Source organism: Phascolarctos cinereus, unplaced genomic scaffold, assembly GCF_003287225.1.
Source record: "Phascolarctos cinereus isolate Bilbo 61053 unplaced genomic scaffold, phaCin_HiC Scaffold_7;HRSCAF=346, whole genome shotgun sequence".
Taxonomy (NCBI): Eukaryota; Metazoa; Chordata; class Mammalia; order Diprotodontia; family Phascolarctidae; genus Phascolarctos; species Phascolarctos cinereus.
Window position 1 is genome coordinate 32,155,676 of NW_027556180.1, and position 27,320 is coordinate 32,182,995.

General features: G+C 41.8%; 1 protein-coding gene across 10 annotated transcripts in view; it reads right to left on the reverse strand.

Annotated features, from left to right (window-relative positions):
• TNIK (TRAF2 and NCK interacting kinase) overlaps positions 1-27,320 on the reverse strand; it is a 415,562-nt gene that overhangs the window by 171,221 nt on the left and 217,021 nt on the right. For all 10 annotated transcript variants that reach the window (XM_020980386.2, XM_020980405.2, XM_078147460.1 and 7 more), the window contains exons 4-6: positions 9,137-9,262; positions 4,926-5,036; positions 2,011-2,101 (exon numbers count right to left, since the gene is read on the reverse strand). In XM_020980386.2, the coding sequence (XP_020836045.1) occupies positions 2,011-2,101; positions 4,926-5,036; positions 9,137-9,262 (328 nt within the window). The remainder of the gene's footprint in view (positions 1-2,010; positions 2,102-4,925; positions 5,037-9,136; positions 9,263-27,320) is intronic.

Consider the following 27,320-nt stretch of genomic DNA (forward strand, 5'->3'; position numbering starts at 1 on the left):
TGCTAACTTAGTGGGGATTGATGGAGAACAAAGATACTTCTGAGGACACCTCTGCTAAAACCATAGAAAACTGGAGTTGGTTTCTAATTTGACCCCTTTGTTCTATGATCAAGAAAATGAGGCACAGAAAGGAGAAATCACTTGCCTAAGGTCACAGACTTACTCAGAGCAGAACTAGTCATCTGGACTTCCCGCTTTCAAAGCTAGGGCTCTTCCTATGGTACCATGATATGCCTCTGGGCATATCTAATAGCCCGGACCCAGAGGTTGTGTGTGTGTGCTGTGAAAGTCAATTCAGAAAATTCATAAACATTTTTAACCATCTACTGGGGTCCAGGGCACTGTCCTAGGTCCTGGAGACACACAGGAAAAAGAGATGTGGCTCCTTTTTTCAAGGACCTTATATTCCATATAGGAGGAAGAGAGGAAAGGGAAGAGACTAGGTGGGAGTGGGATAAAATATGTACACAGATAACTACCTACAATCTATTGGAGAAGGCAAAGGACAATTGAAGGGGTCGGGAAAGTCTTCTTGTAGGAGGTGGCACCTGAGCCCTGAAGGAAGCTACAGATTTTCATCAGTAAAAATGAGAAGAGAGTACATTTTAGGGATAGGGTTGTGGGACAGCCAGTGTGAGGTGTGATGCTGCATTCACTCATCTATGGCCATGCTGCATCCACCAGTGCTTTGTAACTGTGTGTTTATTGTATCCCTCCACTCTTAGGGGGGTAGGGGAGAGTGGAGATCCCCAGTGCCTAGCACAGTATCTTGCCCATTAGATGATTAAGGAATATTGATTGAGTTGAACTGAAAGGAATAGAAAACAGATGGTTTCTGGGATGTAAGACATAATCCACAGAGCAGCCTTCAAAAGTTGCTCTAATGGACAATAAGTAAATGAGTACCTACGAAGGTAACACTTTCAAGATGTACTGGCTAGCTGTGTGACTCTGGGTGTGGCACTCAACTATTCAATGCCCCCAGGTGATGCTCTAAGACTTTGAAGTTGGGAGCAGGTAAAGAAAGGAAAGGGATAAGGATAGGGATAGATATGGATAGGATAGAGACAGAGATAGGGGTAGGGATAGAAAGAGGGACAGGGATAGGGACAGAGAGAGGAATAGGAATAGAGAAAAGAACAGGGATTTGGAGACAGGGATAGAGATAGAAACAGAGATAGGGATGGAGGTAGAAACAGGGATAGGGATAGGGAGAGAGGCTGGGATAGAGACTGGCATAAAGACAGGGACAGAGATAGGGATAGGGATAGAGATGGGGATAAAAAAGATTAAGATATTCTCCAAAACACAAGATTGGCAGGATGAAGTGATTGAAATGCTTTGTCACTCTATTCTTTGAAAATTTAATTATCTCTTCCCAAAAGCAATATCAAAAATCTGCCTCCATCAACTGCCAGAGAAACAGGAGAGCTGCTCATGTCTAGAACCAAGCATTCTTGTGGCAGGTGGTGTACAAGGCATAACGAAATCAACATTCATGTGAAGACAAGGAGATAAAACAGAAGAATCTGTGGCATCCATGATTCTGAAAATGCCCAACTGGGAGTGCTTTCAGTAGAAGAATTGGATTTCATTACAGAAGGCTCCCGCCCCTGCAGGTGCAGGAAGCATGCAGTGATCTCCAGTTCAGGCCCCCTGCAACAACACAGCCAACTTTCACACAAACCCATGTCCCCATCACTCCCTCAGCCTCCTCAAGTGGATGTCATTACAGAATAGTTGGTAGCTTCTCCCCAATTTGGAGGCAATTTTAGGCATTTCAAGTGTACGACTAACAGCCCTGATAAAATAAACAAAGACAAATTGTCAATCCCACTTCTATTCTTAGAACTGTGAACTCCAAGCCATGGGCCTCAAATTCACAATTGTTACAGAAAGAAACTCAGCTGTTGACCTGACATGACGTCTATCAAATTCCTTCTAGTTCCCAGGCTTGGTTGAGTCTGCTTTTCCTTGCCTATCCTAAGTGTTTGAGTGGCAACGACTTACCTAGTTTTACTTCAGCATTCTCTGTCAGCAAGACATTCTGCCCTTTAATGTCACGGTGAATCACTTTGTGTTGATGCAGGTGACTCAGGCCCTGGAGAGACGGAGAGTCAGAAAGGGTAAATGGGAGCAGGTCCCCAATTACAAATAAATCATCCCCCTACCCCCTTTTCCAATAAGCATGCTATGAACAAAAATGAAAATGTTAAAAAAACAAAACAAAACAGACAGGCCCAGATGTGTCTGGAGGGCTGATAACCCACAAATCTTTCATATGCTCAGAATGATGTTTTAAGTTATGGGACAATCATAAAAGTGAACAGGATTCACTACTTAGCAATATAACCTTTCTCTCTCTGCCTGTGGGGAATATAGGTCAAGTTCAGATAACTTCCTGTTTCAGTCAATTCACTCTCACCTATTTGAGTTGTGTTTTACCCTTTATTCTCTGAGGCACCGTATAGTACATGGGAGAGAGTGCCTGATTCCAGCAAATCTGTGCTTAGCCTCCTCCTCCTCCTAGTCATATGATGTTGGGGAGGTCACTACCTCCTTAGCACTGAGCTTCTTCAATAATAAAATGAGACAATCTCAAAAGTCTAGCTCTAAATCCACCAGAAATCAGGTAACACATTTTGTCTGATTATTTTTTTTATAGTTTCTGATTCAAATAAAATGATGATAATGCACATCAAGTATATCTTCCCTACATTTGGGGGTTGAAAAAAATGAACAGAGGCTTCAAGGAGAGGTGACATGTTCAAGGTCACAAAGCTAGCAAGTCAAGGCCATTCTTTTCTCATGTTCTGCCCCTCATAATTATCAGTCAATAAACATTAAGGGCCTACTATGTGTCAGACATTGTACTAACGTCTGGAAATACAAAAAGAGGCAAAAGACAGTCTCTGCCTTCAAGAAGCTTACAATCTACGCAAACAATAACGTACAAACAAATGACATACAGGGTAAATAGGAAATAATTAAAAGAGGAAAGGCACTATAATTAAGAGGATTTGGGAAAGGCAAGACAAGGTGAGGTGAGGAGGAGAGGGGAAGAAAGTAGGGAGGGAGTGAGGAGCAGACAACGAAGGAGAAAAGGAAAAGGGCATAGAAAACAGGGGAGGGTTGAGAGAGGAGAGGAGCAAGGGCAGGGAAGGGACATTCTATTTCCATTGCTGGCATTTATTACTGTCATTTTTAGCACTTCCTTTCATATGTGATCCTGTGTTCATTATCTACGAGAGACAATTACTCAGTGACAATTAAACTCAGAGGTGTTCCATTTCTCCATTGGGTTACTCTGACTTTTAGTTCTCGGAGGCTAGAGACTCCCAGGGATATGGATTTCCTTTCTGATAGCCACATGTCTCTCCTTGATTTTTTTTTTTTGGCAAGCCAGCAGCATATAAAGATATGAAATTTCATATATTAAGTTTAGTTTGCAATCATCACTAGTCCTCAACATGCCACCCTTCGGACAGAAATCAGGATGAGCCAATTTAGAATGTATATGGCTCTCTGGTACACAGTTATATCTCACAATGGAAGATGCACTTTGTTTCGGCTCATTAATTAAATGATCACTAACTCAAGTACTTCATGATTGCTATCAAACTTGCCAATGCATAAAATGTAACTTTTAAAGTGGAGGGGATAGCTTCACTCCATCTAAGTGTGTTTAGAAATTTTGCTCTTCTAGACTTATCTTTAATCACTATGGCAAGCTCCCAGCATGGAAACTTCCTTCCATTGATAAACTAGCAACTCACTTATGAATATTTTGGTACATATGGGAGGGGTTGGAGATGTTTTAAAAATGATGGTTAGAAGCCATGTTAAGGGAACAGATTGGAAAATTAGATGTTTTATCCCCCCCCCCCCAAATAACAACAAATGAAGGTATCTGATTCTCTCAAAAATATCCTTGTTGAAGACTTTTTAATAGTAGGAAGGAAGGAAATAAATATTTATTAAGCACTTATAACATGCCAGACCTGTGCTAAGTGCTTTGCAAATATTATCTCATTTAATCCCCGCAATAACTACGGGGGATATTATATGTTTCATATATATATATATATATATACACACACACATATGTATATATATATAAATTATATGTTAATAATATCTCCATTTCACGGTTGAAGAAACTTAGGCAGACAGAGGTTAAGTGACTTGTCTAAGATCACACAACCAGTAAATGTCTGAGGCCAGATTTGAACTAAAGTCTTTTTGATTCCAGGCCCAGACCTCTTTCCACTAACCATGTAGCTACCTCTTGCAATTCTTTTTCTGACAAGGTATCTTCCCAATTATGAATGTCAGTAGATAATCTTTTCAGGTCCTGGCTGCATCTAGGAGAGTAGATCAGAGAATGTGTAGGAAAATGGAGCACTAGTGATTTAGTTGGTATAGGGCACTCCAAGATGAGGAAACTATTTTCTACTGATCCAGGTTGGTACCTTCTCTATAATGTACAACCTTAAAGAGTTTCCTGAGGGATTAAGTGACTTGTCCAGGATGACCCAATCAGTGTCAGGTGGGACACTATACTGTGCTGTCTGGCTCTCTGGAAATAAGCGATTAAGACTAATCTATAATGGCTACCTACCTCACGGGGCTTCTATGATGTCTGACTGAGATAATGTATGAGCAGTGCTTTGCAAACTATACAACGCTTTATCAGTGAATACCAGATATAATCATAAATTAAGACCCAGAATGGTTTCATATCATCTTTGAGTTGTCTAGAATCCTACTCACTCCCGTTGGAGCGAACATTCCCAGGCGCCATCACTACCCACAGAGTCAGCAGCCTCAAAGGCTGGGGACATCCGCCATCTGGGCCTCTCTCCCCAGGCTGCCTCTTGTTGATGGCAGCAGGAAGCAGGAGCAGGCCCCCGTGCGACTCGTACCCGTAAGATCTCTCGGCAGATGTACGCGATCCACTCCTCCTTCAACGTGTTACCTTTCGTGTTCTTGATCAGATCTGTGACAGAGCCCGCACCGCAGAATTCCATCACCAGCTGGCGAAGAAAGGACGCAAGGGCACAATTAGTATAATTAGGGTACAAGGCATCCGTGGGCTTGGCTGAGCGCAATGGCAGGCCCTTCAGCCCTCCATCTTGAAGTGCCATTCTTGAGAGGGAAAGCGATCATTAGACAATGTGGACCAGAGGAAATTCTAGCTTCTAAGGTAGAAGGAGTTACTGGCTAAAAATAGCGAGGAAGGAAATTTTTTAAATTTCCAACCTCAAAATTATCATCAGAAATGGAAGGTAATATTCACCACCCAAATAGGAAAAGGAGGTGGGCAGACTTCAAGGACATGGTCTATTGCTTGCAGCACCACATTCTTTCTGAAAATCTTAAGCTGGACTCCATACCATTGGATGGGGGAGATCTCCAACTGGCATGGGGCCATGGCTCCTGGTGCCATCCCAAGTAACAAAAATATAACAAGGCATTTACTTTAGGTAGTTTTCAAGTGACATTGTGAGCTTTCTGGGCAGGGACTATCTGTTTTTAATTAACTTCAGTAAAAGTTCCCAGGAGGTTGGATACATCAAATAAATTCAATAAACAATAAACCCTTATTTAGCACCTTTCATCCCCAAAGCTCCAAGCTCTATAAATATCAACTCATTACACTGCCCACCAACTTTGCAGAGCAGGCATGAAGCACGCTTCTTACTTTAAAGAGGGCAAAAAGGAGACAGGACAAGATGAAAATTGCCAAGTCCGAACTTTTCTGCTCATTGCCCATGTATGGAATGACTTGCCTCTCCCTAATCTTCCCTCCATCCCTTTGAACAAATTCCATGGTAAAGACTGTATACAATATCTTTCCCAGATAAGTGAAAGCGTTGGGTAAAATTTAGCCCAGCATAACCAGAAACCAATCCCTGACCTCCTACTGGGGACAGACTAAAAACAGTCTGGCCAAAATGATCTCTGTTGATTCATGTTGACCTCATTAAATTATAGGTTGCTGACTGTCGGCAATGTGCAAAGGTGGAATCTGTTGGCCTGTGACCAGGGGTGAGCTTTGGAACTTGGGCACCATCAGTCTATCTACAAGAATTTATTAAATGCCAAATTTTTGCCAATTTCTGTGTTCCCCTTGTTTAGCACCATGCCTGACATACAGGATGTACTTAATACATTTCTGTTGACTGACTTTTAGACAACTATGTGCCAGGGATGAGGATAAATTCTGGGAATACAAAATCAAAATAAATGGCTATTATCAAGGGGAGTAAAATTCTAAGGAGGAGATAATTAGTATATATATAAGTATGTAAAATAAATATAATATAACTGGGGAGCCATTATGAGCAGAATCATGATCAGAAGATCATGGGATCTAAGAAGTGAAGCTGGAAAGGGACTAAGAGGCCATCTAGTCTAAGCCCTTCATTTTACAGACATGGAAACTGAAGCCCAGGGAGATTAGCGTCACATGGGTATCAGATCACAGCTCTAGAGTGGCAAAGAACCTGTGTGGTCAACTAGTGCCATCCCTTCATTTTACAGATGAGGAAACTGAGGCCCAAGTTGATTAAAGGAATTGCTCATGACTGGGAGCATCAGGGGAAGAATAAGGCTAAGCTTCATGTAGATGGTATGCTTGAATTTGAACAAAAGTACAGGGATCTGGTTCAAATACAAGGAAACCCAAGAGAAATCTCATTAGTTTAATTTTTTTTTTGTTTGGCATTTATTTTTTTCTTTTTTCTTTCTCCAAATCCTGTTTACAAAAATAACTTAAATGTTCCAAGACCTCCTGCAAATCCAGTCATGACTCTGGTACCAAGCTGGGGACAATTTGCCACCCCTGAGCCCTATTAGACCGTGGGATTACAGTTTCCCAAGGGAAGCAGTGGAAACCTCAGGCCTCCCCGTCTTTTAAAATGATATTGGGCAGACTCTCCAACAGACTGTGGGGAACAACTGCCCTCTGGCCATGCTCTAATGCCACTGATCTCAGACATTTCCGACACTCACACTCAGCTCTGGCTAAAGCGGGCTGCATTCTTTTCATCTTCCTATGGAACAAAATGATCATTAAGTTATGTAATAGCCATAAAACCCCAACAATACAAAACACCTTGTTTGCTGGTGATTGGTGACCCCAGTCACACAGCAGTCCTGATAATTATCATGCAACCCATACGGTGAGGAGCTTCTCTCACTACCATACCTGATTCCAGGAGCAAATAGAATCAAGCTGCCAAACACAGCTGAGTTAAGTCAACAAGGACATGTCTCATAAGGAATGGATCAGCTGATCCACAAACATTTATAAATATGGTACCCCAAAATATAATTTTTTAAAAGGACTTCATAGAGGATCTTTCCCTGTTTGTTTTTTTCTTTTGATAGAGAGATTATAGCTTGTCCAGATGCTTGAATATAATAGGTAATCAATAAATATCTCTTGCCCTACATTCATGCAATAAATTATTATAATAGAATATTCAATAAATGTCTCTCGTCCTACACCCCATACTCAGTCACCTACTAGTGACAGCGAGAGCTCTAATGTCTCAGTTTAGATCATGGCTTCTCTAGCTATGATACAGAGAGAGAAGCTACAATCAACACTCAAACCTGTTTTGCTCAGTTTAGAGTGTGACCAGCAGGGTACCTTGCTTGGTCTCCTGGGTCTTCAGAAGCGATTCAGACTTGTAATTCCTCTTAAAAACATGATAGTACCATTATAGGCACTAACACTTGCGTGGCTTTCTATTTTCAGGGCAATTAGTCTACTTCACAGTCCCTGGCTTCTCTATGACAGAGTTATCCAATGGAGAACAGCCTAAGTGAGTCTCTCCATCACTGAAAGGCAGGGGAAGCATGAGGGCGACGCTATGTGTCAGAAGCTCGCTGCCTTTCTTGAAAGATTTTAATCTTTATTGAAAGAACTCCCATTTTTGATTTCCGTATTGCGACCTGAGCACTTGATAAAAGACAGTCACTTGGCCATTATCAGAAGCTGGTGCTAAACAAGTGTTTATCTCAGCGACAAGCCTGATAGAATTCTCCGAGGTTCTAATTCAATCAGACACTAGAAACATGGCTTAGTTGCTGTGACATGGGAAGTACTCTAGTTTCACCCCAAAGAATCATCCTGGGGACACTTGATTTAGTTTGAAGGCAGGGGACAAACCCCTCAGATTTCTGGATATTCTGAGTGGATGCAAAACATGGTTACATTATGTACCCCAATGTGGTACAATAGAAAGAGGGTTGGATTTTAAGAGGACCCAAGCTCAAATCCAATTCTGCCCTTTAATTTCAGTGTGACCTTGGGTAAGTAACATATCTTCTCTGAGGGTATTCATCACGATGTAAAATGAGAGGGACGGGCTAGATATGGTCTTTAATGTTTGGAGCCTTCTAGATTTAGATCCATGTTCAATCCTAATATGTTAGAAAGGACATTGACACCCTACAGCACATAGGATCATAGATTTGTTATTGTTGTTTGCCATCAAATACCAATAGGAACAAGCTGGGATGGGAGGGTGGGATAAGGAGACTCATCACCATGACATTATTTTAATACAAATTGTCTGTTCATACTCATTGACAAAGCGGCTACTGAAGAGTTCTGAATGTAAAAGCCATAATTAGATTGGACGAGCATTTACTATATGCTAATAATGTGCCAGGCACTTTGCTAGGCACCAAGAATGCAAAGTCACGAATGATGACAGTGCCTCAAGAGGCAGTGCTGGGGGCCAAAATGATTTATCCACACATGAGTAAATGAAAAAAAAATATATATGTATATACACACACACATAGGTTAGGGCTGGCTAAAAAGATCTGAGAATCATCTGCACAAAGATGAGAAATGAATCCATGGGAACTGATGAGATCACCAGGCAAAATAGTATAGAGGGAGAAGATAAGAGGGACTAAAACAGAGCACTAGGGGATACTGGTTAGCCAGCAGGACCTGGATGAAAATGATCTAGCAAAGTAGACTGAGAAGAAGTAAGGTGCTAGGTTATCGTTCTCAGAGATTGGGAACGAGGACAAATGCTGTCCATTGGTCAAAGTCCAGATGAAAGAGAAAAGAAAGAAAAGAAAAATGAGATGTGAAAAGGACACTTACCCAGAGCTGGTCATCCATTCCTGGGGGATTCTTTTTGATAAAAGCACCATAGTAAGTAGCAATATTTCTGTGATGAGAATATTTCTTCAACATGTTAATTTCTTGTTTGATTTCCTCCTCTTCATCCTGTATAGGACAAAGAAAATGGGTCATTAAAATACAATGGCTCTACCCAGTAGATTTCAGTAATTCATCACCATCTCAATAGGATAGTCAATAGCTCTCAGTGCTTTTTTCCTTCCTGATGGGTAGATAAGCAAGCATAATGATTATGTTCCATTAGAAGAAAAACTTTTGAGAATGATCCTTGATTGGGAGTGTGAATGTTGAGAGAAGGGCCATTTCTGCTCACATGGAGAACTGGCGTCCTCAGATCTGTAATGAGTAAATCCGACCCCTGGTGCAAGCAGCCTCAAAATAACTTTTTAAGGCATTCACTTGGTGAGGGGAACTTGAGGATATCAGGCTGTTGGATGAGCAAAGAATGGTAAGCAATGGAGTAATCCGCAAGCATTTATTAAGGGCTTACTATGTGTGCCAGAACCAATGCTAATCTCTGTTGGGTTCAAAGAAAGGCAAAAACAGTCTTTGCCCTCAAGTAGCTCACGTGGGAGCCAACATGTAAATAACTAGGCACATACAAGTTATATGCATGATAGACGGAAGGAGGCAAGGAGATAGTCTGAGGCCATCGGAAAGCTGCCTTAGGGGAAGAAATGGGCCAGGGCCCAGCCAAGGAGGAACTCACCTGGGATGTAGCTTTTGGGGTTAGGACAAGGTTGGAGGAAAGAACTCCTCCATGTGGCAGCTGCCAAATCCAACTAATTATTCTTTCTATCTCAGTCAATCAAAGGCATTTATGAAGTGCTCACTAAGTCCTGGGGATATAAAGGAACACAAAAAGAATTCTAGACCTCTAGGAGTTCACCCACATTCTAATGGGGGAGATGGCAAGATGGCCATAGTGTGTGTGTGTGTGTGTGTGTGTGTGTGTGTGTGTGTGTGTGTGTATGTGTGTGTGTGTGTGTGAGAGAGAGAGAGAGAGAGAAAGAGAGAGAGAGAGAGAGAGAGAGAGAGAGAAGGGATAGCTAGAAAAGATACATAGGTGATAGAGAAGATACAGAGAATGCAGAGAGAGAGAATAGAGAAGTAGAGGATAGAGAGAAATAGATATAGAGATAAGAGAGATAGATGATAAAGATAGATGATAGAGAAGTATAGGGCAGATAAAATACATTGATGGGTGATAGAGAGAAGATAGATTAAGAGATGAGATGATAGAGAAGAGAGATGATAGAGAAAATAGAGATAGATAATAAAGAAGAGAGATGATAGAGATAGATAGTAAAGAAGATAGATTATAGAGATAGAGAGATGATAGAGAAGATATAGATGCAGAGAAGATAGAAAATGATAGAGAAGATAGGAATAGATAAATTATAGAGAAGATAGATGATAGAGAACTTGGAGATGGTTGATAGGGAAGACAGATGATAGAGAGATAAAGTCATATGTATAAGTAATGAATAGACAGACAGACACAGAAAGACAGACACACTCATACAAATGCTAAACTCAGTTGGTCCACCCTGCTGAAGGAGTACATATGCTCTCAGAAATCTCTAAATCTCATCACCCTGGGCCTGGTCACTCTGCCCTATTTACTGCTCTACGAAATGAAAGAATGTGCTTCCAACCCCCTTTATATGCTCACTTAGAAGGAGACAAAGAAGGGACTGTTATGTAACACTCACTCCAGGTCACTGGGAGGCCATTCACATCAACGGGCTTCCACTGACCAGGCATGGTACACAAGACACAGAGAACAGAACAGTGAAAGACAAACAGAGGTAATGAATACCAGGTACATTGGTCACGCCACTTTTGCAGAAGGAAGTTTTACTGAAGGGACTTCAGTGCTGAGGATGAAAGCCAGATCAGAGAAGATCCAAGAACCAGTGGACTCTAAGGAAGTCCACAAACCAAGTGGAAGCACCTCACTCTAGGAGAGGAAGGGGAAAATGAGAGAGATGGGGTAGCACTCGAGAAGTGGGATGAGCCAGCTATTAGTAGAGGAAGAATTTTTATGATTTCAGAATTAGTCGTTGCCAGGCAGGTGTTTCAGGAAACCGATGCTAAGAGAGGTTACGTAATTTGGCCAAACTAAATCTCGGAGCTCGGATTTGTACCAGGTCTTCCTGACTCCAAGGCCAGAATTCTGTCCACTACCGCACATTGTCTTCAATATTTGCATATCAATAATTTCAGAAGTCCGTGCCAGAAAATGAAGGGAAAAAAGAAATTTTTCAAGTCCTATTTCATATATGAAGACAGGCTATAAGTACTTTTAAGATGGCAGTATTTTAAAACTGAGTAAATGACATATTTAATATGTGTAGAAAGCTGACTATGCTTTCTTATATGACACAAAGCCAGATTTCTTTTTTCCCCTAGTGGGTGAGGGGTAAGTAAGAGGAAGGAAAAAAAACCAATTGTTTAACAATTTTAAAAAAATATTTAAATGTATGAATTTTATAGCAAACATACAATTCTGTTTAATATTCAAGGTTTCTCATAACCTAGTACTCCCCTCTATACATTTCTAGTCTTCTTATACCTTACTGGCCCCCTCCACATACTTTGTCCAATAATACTGGTTTCCTTGCTGTTCTATGTCACAGCTCTAGGCTGAGATGATAGAGACTGAGGGATGATAGAGAAGATAGAAATAGACAAATGGTAGAGAAGATCTGGCTGTCCCCCTGCCCAGAGCGCTCTCCCTCCTCATCTTTCCCTCATGACTTCCCTATCTTCCTTCAAGTCCCAGCTAAAATCCCACCTTCTATAGGAAGCCTCTTCATTGCAGCGCCTTCCCTCTCTTCGTTACATCCTATCTATCCATCTATCCTGCATACAGCTTGCTTGGGCATATTTATTTGCTTGCTGCGTCCCCAATTAGACGGTGAGCTCCTCGAGGGTAGGGACTGTCTTTTCCTCTTTTTCCAACCCTACCACTTAGCACAATGTCTGGCACATAGCAGGCACTTAATAAACACCTTTACTGACAGACTGCCTCATCATTGATGGTTATTCTTGGAAGCTGATAATGTTTGACAACAACATCATGTTGATATAGAGTGATTTACAACATGCTTTATATACACACTGTGTTTCATTTCATCTCATGAGGTTGGTACGATAGGTCTGGCTACATCACTCTCCTACTCAAGATGTGTTGACTCCCTATCACTTCTGGGATAAAACATGGATTCTTTTGTTTGTCATTCAAAGTCCTTCACAATGGGGCTCCCGTCCACCTTTCCCGGCTTGTTCCACCTTATTTTCCTTCACACACTTGAGGTTCCAGCCAAAGAGGTCTTCCTGCAGTTCCTCACATGTCTCCCCACACTCCATGTCCTATCTAAGAGTCTTTGCACAGACTACCTGGCAGGCCTGGAACTCCCTCCCTCCTTCTGTCCCTCCCTCTGCCTCTTACAATCTATGGATTCTCTCAAACCTCAGAAGAATGCCCTTCTTCACGAGTCCCTGCTGCTTGGGCTACCCCCCTTCCCCAAATGACCCTCTTGAACAAACTTGAATCAGACTTCGGAGGTTTCCTATCCTAACCTGATAACAGAGTGTAAGGAAGGTCATTCAGGGGGCCATTGACGTGCCTCTGTTCCACGGACATGTTGTTATCTCCCATAGACTATGAACCCCTTGGAAGCAAGCATTCCTTTCCTTTCGTCTTTGTAGTCCTCTTGACTAACACGGTGCCTGGCACAGAGTGGGTATCTAATAAATGTTGGGTGATTAATTGAATAAGAGCTTTAATTAATAGGACATTTTATTGTATTTAGCAGAATGAAACAGACCTCGTAACTACCACTCATCACTCCCAGTTCTGGCTTCTGGGGCCAAGCAAAACAGCCCAACCTTCTTCAACATGACAGCCTCTCAAATACTTGAAGAGAGTTCTGATACTCTCCTCCCTCCCCCCAAGTTTAAACATGCTTTCAACTGATTTTCACAAGGCAGGGTTTCAGGGCCCTCCTGCACTGACTTTCCCTATACAAATCCAAACCATGGCAGCACATCGTATCTGTCTTTTCTCAAAAGCACACTAACTCTCTGGAATTTGGAACATGATTGGAAGGTCCTATTCTTATAATGGTCCAACGGTCTCAGGCTGCACTGACAAAGGCCACTTGCTATGGATGATGCCAGTGTCTCCTAAAAACACTTGGGTTTTCTCCTTTGTTTCTCTTGTTAGTCATTGTAGTTACTCTCTTGAAATGCTAGGAAAGAACATAGCAAGTCTTCCATTTCTTCGGGTTCTTTCGATGTAGACCCAATACGGTAATTGAATTGGACACAAGCTAGTTCTGAGAATGTTACAGATAGACCAGACTTGAGACACCATCTAATCCAAACATCCACTTTTTTGAGGAGAAACTGAGGTCCTGAGAGACAGATAGTCAGACATAGAGAGAGAGAGAGAGAGAGAGAGAGAGAGAGAGAGAGAGAGAGAGAGAGAGAGAGAGAGAGAGAGAGAGAGAGAGAGAGAGAAAGAGACAGAGAGACAGATAGAGAGAGAGAGAGAAGCAGATAGAGAGAGAGAGAGAAAGAGAGAGAGAGACAGATAGAGAGAGAGAGAGACAGAGACAGAGACAGAGAGAGACAGATAGAGAGAGAGAGAGAGAGAGAGGCAGGGAGAGAGAGGCAGATAGATAGAGAGAGAGAAAGAGAGAGAGAGACAGATAGAGAGAGAGAGACAGAGACAGAGAGAGACAGATAGAGAGAGAGAGAGATTCCAACTCCCCCATGAAGACATGTTGAATTCCCCAAGCTTAGCCTTGAAGGTGGTATAGTGGATAGTGCACTGAGCCTCTAGTCAGGAAGTCCTGAATTCAAATCTAGCCTCAAACTGTTATTAGGTGTGTGACCCTGGTCAAGTCACTCAACTCCTCTCTGCCTGAGTTTCCTCAACGCTACAATGAGGATAAACAGGGTTACTGTGGATCAAATGAGATAATGTTTGTAAAGGGATTAGCATAGTACTTGACATGTAATAACTGTGGTGCATAATAAATACTTGAAAAAAAGCGAGAAACTGCTTATTTGCTTACCATGTGCCAAGAATTGCGTGAAGCGTTCAGGATGCAAATACAAGCAAGAAAGACAGTCCCTGCCTTCAAGTAGCTTACATTCTAATGAGGGAAAATAATACTATAAAGGAAATAGAAAGTGGTGGAGGGTGGGGGAGTAAAGCTATGTTTCTGGTGGAATGCTTTGGAGCCGTTAGTTAAAAAATGAGGTGGGGACCTGGTTCTGAGCATCATAGAGAAAGCTCACCCATGAGGAGAACTCAGGGGGGTCCCTGGGGTGGAGACCAAGGCTCCTGTGAGGAGGAGGTGGGAGCACCAGAGTGTGGAGATAATAGATTCCTCAAAGGTCACCTTGTTACTAGAAGGATCAGGGACAAGAATTTAGGCCCCTGAACTCCTAACTCAAGAGCTAATGCTTCTTCCACTAGCCTGGTCCTGAACCCTGAAGGGAGTGCCCAGATTTGCTGTATTATGATTTTTAATAATTCAAGATGAAGAAATCTGCCTCTTCTTTTTCGGGACAGAAACCTTCAGAAGAGCTAGTGCTCTTGGGCTAGGAATGGAAACGGCTAGGCCTCCCGTGTGGGCAAAGGCTGCTTCCCATGCATAGAATGTCCTATCTTTCATCCTTGTGGACCTCTTGGCTGGCTGCCAAGCTCAGCTCAGGGGCCACCTGCTGCAGGGGCCCTTTCCTGACCCCCCCAGTGGTGAGGACTCTCTCCCTGGCACTTGGGGTGGACGCCAGTATTAACCGAGCCCTACTTTGGTTCTTTGGCTTACACTTGCTTTGAAATGAGATCATGCTCAGTAATTGAGGTTGAAATTCTGTAAACAATCTAATGGAGAAGGAAATGGCAAGCCACTCCAATATGTGTGCCAAGAAAACCCCAAAAGGGGTCATAAAGAGTTAGACGCAACTGAAAAATGACTGAACAACAACCACCACCATGAAATGGGGATTGATTCTAGCACAATGCAAATGTGCAATGTGAATTCAAATTCTGTGACCATTTCCGGGGATTCATTATTTGCACTAATGGGGACCTAGCTATGTTTCAAACCTCAAAGTACTGCTGTCATTCTTCTTATTGTATTTGTAATAACTTCTACCCATCTAAACCCACCTTTTCCAATCAAGGATGTGGTGGAGAACAGACCTTCCTACCTTGGCCTTTTCCCAATAGCTGCTATGTCTGCCCTGCCTTAGGCAACGGTTACACAGGCATAAGGAGTAGATCTAATGCCCTGCAGACACTGGGATCGATCAGGCTTCATTTATTCAACCTTTTGAGGAATTTGAGTGACTTCACTAGGACAGGAAACTTCTGGTAAGGATTCTCCCTCTACCAAAGCAGATCCAACACTCTGCAATTTATTATTTTAGAGAGGTGACTGGGGGTGAGTGATGTGCCTAAGGTTACCCAGAGGCAGGACCTGAACCCAGGCCTTCCTAACACTAATGCCACTCCCTATCTGCTAAGACACACTGTATCTTTTTACCTAACTTAGGGGGGAAAAAAGACCCTACAAGCCTATTCAAGCCACCCAGAGTAGGTCAGTTGATTTCCTCAGACATGGTATATAACATTTCCACACAAAAAATATCTGTTGCAAGTTTCAAGACAACTAGTTAAGTTGTGATATAATTTCCCTTAATGTCTCCTCGCCTAAGTTAGCTCCTAAAATAATAATCACAATTAGGGGAACCTTAACTAAGTTTCTAGAGAGCTAGAATCATTACTTGTAATATATCTTAGTGTGAATGATGTGGTAGGGATTTAATAAGTGCATTGAAATAAGCATGTAAGGATATTAGATAGCAATGAAGATAAGAATAATGGTTTTTATTTCCTATTGGGCAATGTTGGAATTCGTTTTGAATATGGATGGTTTTCTCTTTTTTTTAATAAAGGGGAAGGAGGCAAGAGGAAGAGAGGGAGGAAAGGAGGGAAGGAGAGAGAGAGAGAGAGAGAGAGAGAGAGAGAGAGAGAGAGAGAGAGAGAGAGAGAGAGAGAGAATGAAAATAAAGGCTTGTTAATTAAAAAAAATCAAAATAAAATATCCCCTCCCCCCAAAAAAGGGAAAGCATATAAGATCCTTGAGGGACTTTTAATATTTTTGTCTTTGTATACTTAGTACCTAAAATGGAACTTTGCATATAACTAAAGATGTATGTGTCGTCTCTTCCGAAACAAGGTAAGCTCTTTTCCTTGAAGATAGGGCTTTTTTATTTATCTTTCCCCAATATCTGGATTAAAGTAGTTGATTAGTAAATGTTTGTTGAATGACTGTGTATTTACTGGATTGGATCAAGCATACCAGCAGATGGTGAATCTGCCATTCATTCTTGTACTCAATGAGCCCTGAATAACACAAGCACCATGTAGAATATTGGAAAAAAAATTTTTTTTTGAAGTACAGTTCCTGCCCTCATGAGGATTAAAATCTGGTTGGGAAGATTAGATTTTGGATAGGAAAAGTGGAATTATCCAATTATCATCATATTTAAAATTCTAAGATGGAAGAAGGAAAAACAAGATATCATTGGAAGAGAAGAAGGGGATAAATGGGGAATGAAAAATGGAATGGGTTGCCTGAGGAGGGAGTGGGCTTCCTCTCTCTGGCCATCTTCCAGCAAAGGCTAGAAGACCACCTCTCTGAGGTAGTGTGAACAAGATTCTTCTTCAGGTATGGCTTTAACTAGATGCCTGCTGAGGCCCCTTTGAAATGGAAGACTCTATCATGTGAAACAAAGCTATAGACAGGAGGAAATGTTCTCCAAAGTATTTCAAGTCTTTTTTGTTTTAAATGAGAAAAAGGGTTTAAAAAAGAGAAATAAAGTTATAAACCTGCTAGAGGGAGACTAAAATATCTATTAGAGAATTAGATACAAGAAAAACAAAGGAAGAGGTGGAAGCAATGGAGGGGAAAATGAGAAAAATTAGAGGAATCAAAATAGGGAGTGAATACAGTACGAAAGAGATGTGTTTGGAGCGATGGAGGAAGAGCAGATACAACCAAAGCACACCCCAATGTGCAGAGGTCAAGGAACCAAGGAACCCTGTTCTAATCCAAGATTGTTCCAGCATGTTCTAAGACTCAGAGCAACATGAACTCAATGGCAATTTTTTCATCTTTATACTTACTATATTACTACTATAATACAGTAATTATTATAGTATATTATTTTACCATATTTTATATATTTATACATACTTTTTATATAGTAAACATATGTACTTATATATTTACTACATTATTATGATAATAATATATTATTATATTACTGCACTGTTGGGAGAATTTGAGTCTGGGAATGTACTTTGAGTAACAAAGATGAAAGGCATTACAGAGCACCAAGTTATTACAAATAACATTAGGCCAAGGCTGGTGGAAACAAGCAGACACTTATCTGTTCTAGTTTTGTGATAAATACAAATCTTTTTCTGCACTTAACTGCATCAGCATGCATTAGTACAACTATCACACACACACACACACACACACACACACACACACACACACACACACACACACCCCCAAGGTTGCAAGCATTCTGAATACGGATATTCGGAGTAGCCTATTCTATATGTCAATGTTTACAATGATACCAAGAATTTTTTCTAACTTTTTTTTTAAAACAATGAGTGTACCCCTAAAATGTCAGGATAAAAATATGTATTCAAATAATTCTCCCCAATGGGGTCATGAAGAGTCGATCATGACTGAAAAATGACTAAACAACAATGTTTACATGTTGCCAAGCACTGTGCTAAGTCTTGAGAATACAGAAAGGGGCAAAAGACAGTCCTTGCCCTCAACGAGCTCACAATTTAATGGAGGAGACAAGAAACAAATATATACAAAGAAGCTATATATGGGATAAAAAGGAAACAATTAAGAGAAGGAAGGTACTAGACTTAAGAGAGGTTGGGAAAGGCTTCCTGTAGAAGGTGGGATATTCGTTGAGGGTTAAAGGAAGCCACAGAGGTCAGAAGGTAGAGAGGAGGAGGAACAGCATTCCAGAGATAGAGGCTGGCCAGAGAAAATGCCCAAAGCCAAGAGATGAAGTGTGTCTGAGTAACAGTCATGAGGTGTGTATCACTGACTTAAAGAGGACATAATAAGGTGTAATAAGATAGAAAGTGGGTTGTGAGCATGAGGGACCATGGAAGCTGAGGCCCAATACCTGGGAAAGTACCTGTGCCAGGTTCAGAATGTTCTGGGCAATCTTCAGGTGGCATTGATGTCCTCTAAGGAAGGAGGGGAGGGGAGGTTTAGGGGGAAAGGTAATAAGTTCCATTTTAGACATGTTGGAGTTTAAGATGTCTCCTGGATATCCAGTTCAAGATGATAGAAAGGCAGTTAGAAATGGTAGATGGGAGAACAGAACAGTTGAGGCAGGAAAGGTAGATTTGAGAATAGTCACCATAGATATGGTACTTAAATCCATGGGAGCTGATGAGATCACCAAGTGAAGTAGCATAGTTGGAGAAGAAGACCCAGGACAGAACCCTGAGGGACATCTACAGTTAGAAAGCATGCTCTGGAAAAGGATCCAGCAGAGGAGAAGGAGCAGTCACATAAGTAGGAGGAGAGCCAGGTAAGAATGATGTTCCAAAAACCTAGAAAGAAGACATTACCTAGGAGGAGAGGATGATCAACAGTGCCAAAGACTACAGAGAGGTCAAGAAGAAGGAAGACTGAGAAAAGGCCATTGGATTTGGTAGCTAAGAGATCAGTGATAACTCTGAAGACAGCTGTCTCATTGGAATAATAAGACCAGAAGCCGGATTGTAAGAAAATTAAGGGTTAAGAAGAGAATGAGAAGAGAGAAAGTAGAAGTGCCCACTATAGATGGGCAGAAGAGGTATAGGATGATAGTGGAGACAGAAGGATCAAGTGAAGAGTTTTGTTTGTTTTCTCCTGGATGATGGAGACATTGGTATGTTTTATAAGCAGTAGGTAATGAGTCAGTGGACAGGGACAGATTGAAAATAAGTGATGAAAATAAGAATAAAATGTATATGATTTTTAAAATAGCCAATGTGTGAATTAGTTTTGTTTGAATATACACATGTGTATATATGTATGTATGTATGTATGTACATATATATATATATAAAATACATACATATTTTTTTTAACAAGGGATTTGTTTTTCTTTTCTTTTCCTTTTTTTAAATGGGGTTAGGGTGAGATGGAAAGTAGATTTCTGTTAATTAAAAAACAGAATTTAAATTTTAAACATAGGCCAGGAGTCGGACCATTGATTCAGTACAAAGTAAGGATGGAAAGGTAGATTGTTACTCAAAGGCACCAAACCCAGGTCAGATACAATGGATGTTTATTTCAAATTGCTCATTTCAAACCCACGGCTTGCCTTTCTTTTAATGACCTGGAAATCCATGGTACCGAGAGGATGAGCAACGAGTACCACTGCTGGGGAATGTGTGCCGGTGAAGCTGAAAACAAAGACACTCCCTCTTTAGAGCTTGCTCGGTCTGCTCTTTCTTTACTAGACTCCCAGGTTGCCAGAACTATCCCAACATAATGATCAGAGATCTAGAGCTCAAGAAGGGGCCTCGCAGACCACCTAGGCCGGCTCCCTCACATTTATCTCATGGAAGCTGAGGCCCAGGGATGGGAAAGGACCTGTGCCAGGTTCAGAATGTTCTGGGCAATCTTCAAGTGGCATCATGCCACTTCTACCCTCACCTCAAGCCTGGCTTGAGACTCCTTTGAGTGGCTGAAGCATCATGTGTATATAATCCTGAACCCCTAAGGCAATCACCAGTCCCAGGCTCTTAGGCATGGTCAACCAAGCTTCTTTTACTAAGGGCCATGAGGAAGGAAATGGCTCCACACTACTGGGAGGCATAGGTACCTAGGACAGCTACTCTTTGGCACTGAAAGCAGTTCACAAAGATTTCCCTTGGTCTGGATATGTGTACTCTGTTAGGTTCCCAGGCAGCAAGGAATAATGATAACAATTCCCGGTAATTCTATAAGGCTTTTTAATTTGTAAAGAACATGATGCACAAATTTATGAAGGCCTTCAGATCATGGCATATGAGGTTTGGTTGGACAGACAAAGAATGATTAGTCTGTCAAAGAAAAGTTTCAGGGAGGCCATGGTAGTGGCCTTGAAGGATTGTCATGTGGGAAAAGGACTAGAAGGGTTCTCCTTGGCATCAGAAGTAGGAACAATGGGGTGAAATTATGAAGCTACTCAACAGTAGAACAATCCGTCCTGGGAAGGGATCTATATGAAAAGGCTATACATGCTCTTGTCAAGTGTGCTGCAAAGAGGATTTCCCTTAGGTAGGGACTATGTGAGACTGCACAATCTCCAAGGTGCTTTTCAACTCTGACGTCCTGGGAAATCGCTCTTCCACTGGGTTTTCATCTGAATTATCCCCTTTTCTAATTCTCTTCTTCATTCACTCCAGTGCTGACATCTGACTTTTCTTTGTTCTTTTTGCTCATTAGACTCAGTCAGACTCTTTCCTTCTCCTTTTTATCTACCAAAGTTTAACTGTCCTAGTCCAATGCCACCCATTGGTAGTTATCACATATTCAAGTATATCCTTGGGAGGTAGCTGATGAAAAAGAGGCTGAGATGGGGGTGTTGAGAGGCAGTTAACCTATCAATCTATATACCTATGTGGCAGGTACTGAGGCATTTTACCTTTCTCCTTCCCTCTCTTCTTTGAATGAGTGAGAAGACTAAAAGCTCAGTCAGATGTATATGGTGATGGGAGGGGCTAGCGGAGATTGGAGGAAAAAAAAGAAAGAAGAGCCAGATAGAAGGAAGTAGAGGTAGCTGGATTGGGGGGAAGGGTCAAGAGGACAGTATGGCTCTGGAAATTTTGCCCTTTATCCAAATCACATGGTGGTGAATGGGCAAGCTATCACTATATACAGGGGCTACCATACATCCAATTCTTCCATCATTCCAAGGTGGGGACTATGAGCCAGGAAGGTAAAGTATCCCTAGGCTTTTCTTGCAAGGCAACTTTCCAACACAAGGGCTGCATGTATATTCAACATTATTTCCCAAAGGTCCCTTAATACAATTCTGAGTAGGGACTGACTTTACAACTTGACTAAGTCTAGATTCCTTAGGACCTTTCTGGACTTTCCCGGACACATCAATCACTGGACCCAAAGCAGGGCACATGGCATATTCAGAGCTACCTTGAAAGGAGAATAAATACAATGATCACGTTGATCCCAAGGCTTCCGTGGTCCTGTGGACTCACTTTTCAAACAGATTGTTAACTGTATTTTTATATAATTCCTACTTTAGGCCCAGTGCCCTATCCACTGTGCCACCTAGCTGCTCCTTTTTAATCTTATGATTTTCTTTTGAAATATTTAAAAACATGATTCTGAGAAGGGGGTCCAGAAAGCTCATCAGACTGCCAAAGGGTCCATGACATAAAAGGTTAAGAGCCCCTGACCTAGCCCCAGGGCCTAACAAACCAATTAAAATAGGGAAGAAGGGAGAGTCGGGATGGACCAGACCATCTCTACAAGCCAGCCTCAACACACTACAACTGATTCTGTCCTAGCTTGTGCTGGGGTGGGGGTTAAGGGTGAAGAGAGAGAAGATGGAGGGATGGGGGAGAGGAAAGGGAGGGAAGGGATTCTCAGCTGGTACCAAGAAAGACCTAGGTCTGCCTCCATACAAACATGCACATGTGTGCTAATACAGACTTTCATACACATGAAAACCTTTCTCCTCCACTGCTCCTGCTTTCCTCAAGGGCATTTTGGTGACTTGTATTCCCATTCAGGGCTGACCTAGATGTTCATTTGAAACCTGATTTCACTTGCATGCACAGGCTGGGCCCCATGTCTGGAATACTCTGTTTCCCTCCTGCCTCCTGTCCCTTTAGCTCCTTTCATGTGCTTCTCTTTGGGAAAGTGGGGGACGATAAATGGTGTTCATCAGAAGGTATGCATGGTGATGGGTGAGACTGAGAGCTGAAGGAGAAAAGGAGGGAAGAGCCAGAGAGGGGAGCAGGGCTGGGGACAGGAGGCTGAGCACAAGCTTGGAGGCTGCCTCCTAGGAGATGCTTTTCTTGCTGCACTCAATAAGCTCTCCCTGACCCTACCAAAATGTTTGCTATCTATTTATCTATATATGCAGCATCATGGATCTAGGGCCAACCTCCTTCTTTTATAGGTGAGGCTCTGGGAGATTAGGGTCTTACCCAAGGTAACATAGGTGAAAAGCAGGATGGGCTAGGAAATGTTCAATAGCCAGTCCTCTAAAAACTGGACAGAAAACATATTTTTAGTACAATCTGCATTTTAACATTTTCTCTATCCCTTTATTAAGTCTAGGAAATGAACAAAACTAAGTGAAGCTCTGATCTGGAACTTTGGGCTGATTTCTGAGATGGAAATGCTCACTCTCAGTTAGACAAGGAATTTGAAACCAGATGATGTAACTCCTGAAACTGAGCTCTTTCCATTTCACTGTATGACCCATGTGTTCCATCCACATAAGGAGGCAAGGGGAAACAATACACAGCATCTGAGCTAGAAAGACACAAGGACAAATCCTGCCTCGCACATTTACTAGCTGGGTAAATTTCCCTCAGTAAATGGTACTGGTGGTGGTGGTGGTGATAGTGATAGTAGCGACGGTAGTTCGGTGCTACAGAAATACTAGTTGTATTATTAGTATATATAGTATATGTATACATATTCATGGTATGTACACATTATTATGTATTATGTATAGTTTTTTATTATTATTATTATTATTATTATTATTATTATTGCTTTGTTATCACCACCACCACTACTACTATCACTACTACTACTACTACTACTACTGCTACTACTACTACTGCTGCTGCTGCTGCTGTAGTATCCACCCAGTAGAAAGTAAGTTCCTTGGGAGCAGTGACTGTTATTTTTGCTTTGGTATACTTAGTTTCTAGCAGTATACCTAGGCACATAGCAGTCAGTCACTTCAGTAATGCTTGCTGAATTAAACCCAACTGAACTGAATAAAGTGTTAGGAGTGGGCTGGGGTCAGCATACTATAGGAGGGAGCAGAAGGTATTGCAAAGAGCATTGGGTTTAGAGCCAGGAACTTAGATTTAAACAATAACTCTGCTACTTATTACTTGTATGACCTGGGCTAAGTCACTTCCTCATTGTGGCCTCAGTTTCCTCACTTGCAAGATGAGGCCATTGAATGAAATGATCCCTAAGGGTAAGATTCTCTGATACTATTCTTTGTTCCCTCCTGTAATCCCAAGGCATAGCCTGGTCATATTCATGAGCACTTTGTATGATTTTGCTTCCTGTTACATGTAACACGTCATCGCCTTCTGAGAGATGCGGCATCATTCACCTATTTCTGTCCCTGGTGAAGGGGTGGCTGGGATCAGAGCTCCAGATAACTCTGCTGATCTCCAGCTCAGAGTCTAAGGAGGGAGAGCAAATGTTAGGCTCTGAAGTCCTAAGGGTCACTCAGGTTCAAAGGTGAAAAGGGCAGGGCTAAAGAAGGAAGAATTTTAATGAGATTTATTTTTCCACGGGAATCCCCCAATGTAAACATCCCAAGGTCAGGAATCTGGGACTGACACAGTATGCTTTTGGAGAGGCTCCTCATGGAACTGCAGATAGTGGCCAAATGCTGAGCCAACAACATTACAGTCCGAGATCTATTCTAAGAGTTAAGAGCTGACCTTTGCAGAGAGCTTTAAGGATTGTATGTGATCTCATGTGATCCTCTCTACAATGCTGGGGAAGAGGTGCCATGACACTAGTGGCCGCCTCCTTAATGGGTCATGCTTCTCTTCAATGAATTCTCTTGTAACACCCCTTGCACCTGATATGTTATTGGTAGCAAGCAGCAATCCACTTGGGCTCAGCAATCTCTCCATTGTACTTTGGAAACCCACAAATTTGATTATTTCAAGATGATGGCAGCCCGTGTGGCATCATCATGAAGTAGGGGAGGATGGTACCATGGTAAAAAGTGGTGCAGTCTCTGTATTCTGCCTAACTCATTGGACCTTGCCATCACATGTCAGCAGCCTTCTTATCCTGGGACATCTCTCAGTCTCTGTCTCTTCCTCTTCTTATTGGTGAATTCCTCTTTTGTTTTGTTGTTCAGTTGTTTTTCAGACATTTCTGACTCTTTGTGACCCCATTTTGGGTTTTCTTGGCCAAAATACCGAAGCGGTTTGCTATTTCCTTCTCCAGCTCATTTTACAGATGAGGAAACTGAGACAAACAGGGTTAAGTGACTTGCCCATGGTTGCCCACCTCCTAAGTGTCTGATGTCAAATTTGAACTCAGGTCTTCCCCACTCCAAGCCCAGAGTTTCATCTACTACCCACTTAAATGCCCTGGAATTTCTACTACAACATGCCTAGTAAGTGGTCATCCGAGGAAGGGGGTTTATTTGGGGACTTGATATAGCTATTGCTCCAGTAAACTTCCCAGGGGCCAGGACTATTTTATCTTAGTACCTGCAGCGCCCATCACAATCCTTTGAACATAGTAGACACTTAAATAATTGGTGAACTGAATGGAATACTCATACAAAGACCAACCTACTCACATTTAGAGAGGCACATGATGAATTTTCTGGTTAAAATGACCCCTGAAGACCATTTGCTAAGCTATAAAAGAGTCGCTATCTGTACTAGTAGAGGAGCCTCACATAGAGGAACCACAAATCTTTGACTAATTTATAACCAGGGATGTTTAGCAACTAAAAAAAGCTTGGAGACCAGAGAATGAGTACAAGTGAAAAGTCCAGGGGAATTGGAAGCAGCAGGATGGCTGTCAACCCTTCAGAGGCTTTCATTTGCAAGAGGGAAGAATTACAGAATCTGATCACACTGTGACTGCACTGTTCTAAAGGAGAGGCAGCCTACGATGAAAATAATATTTAAGGAATTATTTGAACTCGAAGTTCCATTGGTTTCAATCATTGTTTCATATCCTGAAAGAGGTCATAGAGTACTTGATAAAAAAAAGTCTTTTCAAAATTCCAACTGTTAACAGAGGATCTGACAGCCCCCAAAATGAACGCTGTTTTAGACTACATGAAAACAGCCACATCAAGAATGAAGGAGGGAACAGCCCTAGTGGACTCTGCAAGGTAGCCCACACCTGCATCACCAAGAATAGTTCTCTGGGTACCACAACTGAAGAGGGGATTGATAGGCTAGAGAACAGAGGAAAGTGACGAGAATGATGCAGTGCTTAAAGGCCGTTCCTTATAAGGATCAGTCCAAGGGACTGCTTACCCTAGAGAAGAGAACACAGAGTTGGGGGTGGGGAGGGAGGGAAAGGGATGATGGTTGTGTTCAAGTTATCAAAAAATATGCAAAAAGGATTTGATTTGCTTGGCACTACTCTAGAGGGCAGTGAACAATGGATGGAAGTCATGAGGCAATAGATTTCTTCTTGGTAGAAAGGAAAATTTTTTAATCTAATTAGAGCTACCCAAAGGTGGCATGGGTTAATTGTAGGCAGCTAGATGGCCCAGCAGATAAAGCACAAGCCTTGGAGGCAGGAAGATCTAAGTTCAAGTTTGGCTTCCAGCACACTAACTAGCTGTGTGACTCTGGACGCCTCACTTAATCTCTCTCAGCTTGTTTCCTCATTTATAAAATGGGGATAATGATAGCACCTACTTCCCAAGGTTGCTGTGAGGTTCAAATCAGTTAAGTATTTCACACACCTTAGAGCATTATTTGTTGTTCAGTCATTTAAGTCCTGTTTGACCATTTGTGACCTCATTTGGGGTTTTCTTGGCAAAGATACTGGAGTGGTTTGCCATTTCCTTCTCCAGCTCATTTTATAGATGAGGAAACTGAGACAAACAGGGTGAAGTGACTTGCCCAGGGTCACTCAGCTAGTAAGTGTCTGAGGCCAGATTTGAACTCAGGAAGATGAGTCTTCCCGAATTTAGGCCCAGTGCTCTATCCATTGGGCCACCTAGCTGACCTTTAAAGCAAATGTTGTTGTTGTTAGTATTATTATTATCACCAAGGGGGGTGGTGCCTTCCCCATCATTACAAGTCTTCAAGCAAAAACTAGATGGCTCCTTCTTTCAGTGTTTTAGGGGGGTTTCCAAGTACAGGTTGGAGTAGATGGCCTCAGTGACCCCTTTTCTTCTCTGAGATTCTGGGGTTCTTCAGAGCACTGAACTGAAACAGTCTGTGCGGGAAACCCTTGCAATGTTTCATCCCACTCGATGAGAAGACAGTATTTGTGAAAAAGGATCATATTATATGAGAGTTTTCCACCGGAAATATACTTTGGCTACACTCACCAAGAGGGTGAAGCAAGAGATACGAGCCAGGATATCAGGCTGGGATTTTCCATAATGTCAGGTCAAAGATGGAGGACCTCCTGGCTTCTATCTGGGCTTTTCTTGGAATGGCCCATTATATGCATGGCTCTGGCTGTCATGGGACAACTGGAAGACCATGTTCTATTTGTAACTCCATCATCAACTAAAAATATTGACTTTGGGACAGACCATTAGGCTCTTTGCTAAATTTCCATAAAGCTGATGGAGCAACAACCCCACGGCTCTGCAAGTACTTAAATACGCCACAAATGGCATCAGAAAATGGGGTCAGAATTCTGATCGATCTCAGAACCAACTCAGACTGGTGTGAGAATGAATAGCTCCTGTGGAATGGAACTATATTATATATATGGAACAATGGAATAGAAGTATGTTGAGGGCTCATTGGTCTTAGAATCCATGTGAGAAGAGATAGGTAGTGAGTATAAAATGTGTCTATGTATTTCACTCACACATATATACATAGATATGTGTGTTTGTATATGTATATATATATATTATATATACAGTATGTATATTTTCCCTCTATTATGTTCTCACCTCACTCAAGGAGAGCACTACAGCTACGTTTCAGGATAATTTCCCAATTAATTTAAAACATTAGCTCTAGGGCTAGAATTTTGTTGCAGGTAACACCTTTATAAACAGATTTCTACTGAAAAAGGAGCCGAATCCGATTTTGATGTTCTTTCTTTTCTAATGTACATGCTTT